We start from the raw sequence: 4110 nt of genomic DNA on the forward strand, positions 1-4110 counted from the left end.
CGGGGATTCACAAGGATCGACGTCAAAGAGAATTAGTATGTGATGACTTTAGCGGCAATAGCCACCATTAGTAGTGACGTTTAACACAAAAGTTGTTGCCGCAATCGGTGGTTGTCGTTGCTAAAAGCGTCGCCACTAATGCCAATTATTCATGCGGTGTCGATTCAAACGATCAAGAAATGTTTTTTTTCCGACTAATATTTTAGGTCTTTAGTCGTGTTAATAACTAATTGGGAGCTATGCACCATATGTAATACATGGCTTGGATTGCATGAGCATAGCAAGGATAAGATTTTTGATAAAATTGTCTCATTCTCGACTTTACTTTTTAAAAGAAACCCCAAAGTAAATCCATTAATTGTGAAACCCAATTATAATTATTTCGTTCTTTGTTATTTATTTTCATGCGTCAACATAGTTTTTCAATATGTTATAGCTATTTGGTTCTTTCTTATTTATTTTCAAACGTCAAGATACACTATAAGAAGACTCGGCAACTGCGGGGACGCCTGTCGTCGCAAAAGGATCGGAAAGTCACCGATAATACCTTTAGCGGCGACAAATTGTAGCAAATGCATCGCCGGTAATGTTTTTGTCGCAAATACACCTTTAGTCGCCGCTAAAGGTTCAAAGTCGCCGCTAATGATATGTCACCGCTAGTATTGCTGGTCGCCGCTAATACATGTACATCGCCACAAAATATGTTGCCGCAAAAACAGTTTTGGTTTTTATTTATTTATTTATTTAACATTAAATTTAGAAAAAAAATAATATAACATTTATAAAATCTGATAACTTTTTATAGAAATATTAATCCATAGACAACCAATTTAAAATATTAATTCATACACAACCAATACAAAATATTAATCTATACTACATTCTAAAATATTCTTCCAAATTACAAAACATTTCATAATTAAAATTTTAATGTAACTATTCGTCCTCATCATTTCTTTCATTATTTGGTGGCGGTAATGAGCGAAACCACTCTTCCAATGCTACAGAAGAGGCTGGGTCCTTTAGTATTGTTTGCAGCATTTCCAACTACAAAGAAAACAAAATATATTAGCAACATATGATAATAGCATTATAATTATATCATTCTACAAAATATCAACATATCATTATACCATTCTACTTTTCATTATACCAATCTCCTTCATCGATCGTTCAGGCAGAGGAGCAAAAAAAAAATACGAATGGTCTTGTTTATGGGTGATCTAATAACAATACAATACGCAATTTCTAACACACACACACACACACACACACACACACACACATATATATATATATATATATATATATATATATATATATATATATATATATAGCATCAATTTATATATTCATGTGCATATAAGAAGCAACAAAAAAAATACGAATGGTCTTGTGTTTGTGAGTGATATAAGAACAATTCAAGATGCAATTTCCGACATATAGCACCAATTTATCATCCAAAATAGGAAAATAATAAGAAATAGGAGCAATTTGACCTTGAATATGGGCAATTTCTGAATTGAGCTCAAGGGTCGCCGGTTTTGGCGGAAGTTGTGGAGGTATTGTGGTGGAAGGAGGGGCTAGTATCGGCTTAAATCTTCGTCCTCTACTCAATCGACTTGTGAACTGATGAAAATGTGAAGCAGCAACCAAGAAACGAGCGAGAGAAGGAAAGAAACAGCAGAAGAAAAAGTCGCGAAAAAGGGAACTGGAAAGGGGTTATCTACACGAGTATTAACGACGACAATCAATAGCGGCGACGCAAGTGTATTAGCGGCGACAAAAGGGTAATAGCGGCGACTCCATGTCGCCGATAATGTCAAGAATTCTTGTAGTGATAGTTTTTCAATATAATCTTGTTGTTAATAGAATAAATAAATAAATGATCCTGACGTTTTTTTTTTTTAAATTCACGAACAAAACTAGAATTCATACCAATTAGATATTTAAACAATAAACCCAAAAGGTTTAAAACAAGGCATATAACAGTTATAAGTTCCATTGTATTGTCTTTAAAATTTTACTACTTCGGTCCAATTGGCTCGGAGTAAAAAAAAAAAAAAAAATTTTGTTATAACAAATGTGTGATGATTTTTTTTTTTAATTGCTATATAATATAACATGTTTTTTTTTCTTCATAAACTACTATTAAAACTATTATAAAAATCGTATTTTATGAGCATAAGTAACTTTAAACAATAATATTTTACAACCAAAAATACAAAGTTATCCAAAAAGTTAACTCAATAAATGATTAAAAAGAGTCCACTCCAGTTTCATATTATGGTATAGATTCTGATAGATCTATCGAACGCTAATAAATAACCATATGATCATCTAAGTGATTTACATAGTGGGCATAATTTTATTCAAATATTAATATCTCGTTATTTAAATCGTGTGTATAACTTATTAAAAAGCCTCAACTGAGACATGAGTGATAGCAGCTTAACTATACTTTATTCGAAACAATGTATTTGAAATTTGATCAATCTGGATGCTCAACTGTGATGCTTATACGATCAAGATCACTAAGAAATGCATTAATAAACAAGCAATAAAAGTTTAAATCAAATGATTGCGGGATCTATTTTCAATTCACTACAAAAATTTGTCTGGTGATTTTCACGCAGCCGAAGCAAAAAATGAAGAAATAAACATCTACTCCAATTACAAATATACTAACAAGACATCTCTCTAGAAAGCATCCAAAGCAGCTCCTATGGCAAAAAGCTCACCATCAAGACATGTATTCTGACTGCAATCAGCATGGCAGCACACACATCTTTCATCCCATTTGTTCTTTCTCTTCCTTTCTATCAAATCTACTCCACAACCAAAAGGTGTTTCAATCTTCATAGCTATACGAAGAGAAGGTGCTTTCGTGTCTTTTTTCTTGGATTTCATCATCACCCATCTCTCTATCTGCATGTTTGGCGACTCAAAAACATCTCTCCATGACAGTTCAGTTCTTCCAACTAGTTGCGACCCTCTAAACATGGCTGCTGTATTACTCCTCCAACGAAGCTCCAAGACAATTGTTCCGTGAATGATCATCTCCATTGATTGATTTGTCCCGATGCAGTCCAAGGAGAATGATTCGTCCATAGAAACTTCTTTGTTTGGAGATACTTCTTGGCTATCTAAACGAACCCTTTTGTTGTTTCCAGCTGAAAGATAACATCTAACAAACAAGTAACCACTGGAGTTGGTAACTTGGATGTTTTTAGCATTCATAATCATCAATTCACAGTGAAGTGCTTTTAGTGCATCCATTTGTGTATGTTTGGAATGTGTTTATGTTCTTTGGTGTCTAAGAATGATGTTGTGGTCTGTCCATATATATAGTTGGCGGTAACCCAAAATCTATTATAATAGTCACAAAATCAACCGACCCCAACTAGCACTTGTGATTGAATATCTAGTGCAAATTAAATATGGTTTGAGGATCTCGAAATCTTTAATTACTATTATGTTTATCTGATAAATCCTGCAAAATAATAAACATACAAGGTTTCGAAAAAGATAAAGATCAGATCACGAGAGATCTTGTATTCAAATATTGCGATCACCTAGAAGAATTATCTCCACCCATCTAGAGAAAAACCAAAACCAAATACCAAAATCGAAAAATCCAACCACGGACAGTTTTGAATTATATATTTAAAAGAACCCCAATTTTCGGTGTACTTCAGTAAATGAAGAAAAAAACTAACCAGTCTACATAGCTTTTAATATGTTAGATATCAACTAAATTTAGACGGTTAGGATTTAGAGTTTATTTTCACTTACTGTTTAAACCCAAAAAAAAGTTGTAGACTTGTAGTAGTTGTTTAATATAGACTTTTAAGTGCCCTACTTGGTTCATGTCTAAAGTGGGTTTTCTTAGTTCTTTTATTCAAAAGAGACTAGTGAATGGATGTAATAACTCGTACCCACTATATATTTTGTAGTTCCATTATAATATTTGAAACAATTCCTACCCACAATTTATTTATTAAGATGATGATCATGCCTCCATTTCTTTGGATTCACATAAATTTTCCATGATAAGAACCCGGAGCTGTAACCCCCTTTAAATTATTTCTTTATCATTAACTAGTATGG

General features: G+C 32.9%; 1 protein-coding gene across 1 annotated transcript; it reads right to left on the reverse strand.

Annotated features, from left to right (window-relative positions):
• Positions 1 to 2567: 2567 nt before the first annotated feature.
• On the reverse strand, positions 2568 to 3303 carry LOC144997919 (uncharacterized). The gene has a single exon (XM_078957790.1). It carries the CDS (start codon positions 3277 to 3279, stop codon positions 2701 to 2703), a length of 579 nt encoding a protein of 192 aa, XP_078813916.1. The 5' UTR covers positions 3280 to 3303; the 3' UTR covers positions 2568 to 2700.
• Between the last annotated feature and the right edge of the window lie 807 nt (positions 3304 to 4110).

This window comes from Lactuca saligna, chromosome 5 (genome assembly GCF_052625555.1).
Source record: "Lactuca saligna cultivar CGN05327 chromosome 5, ASM5262555v1, whole genome shotgun sequence".
Taxonomy (NCBI): Eukaryota; Viridiplantae; Streptophyta; class Magnoliopsida; order Asterales; family Asteraceae; genus Lactuca; species Lactuca saligna.

Excerpts from the sequence above, each read along its gene's own strand:
- LOC144997919 (XM_078957790.1), bottom strand. The coding sequence starts at position 3,279 with ATGGATGCACTAAAAGCACTTCACTGTGAATTGATGATTATGAATGCT.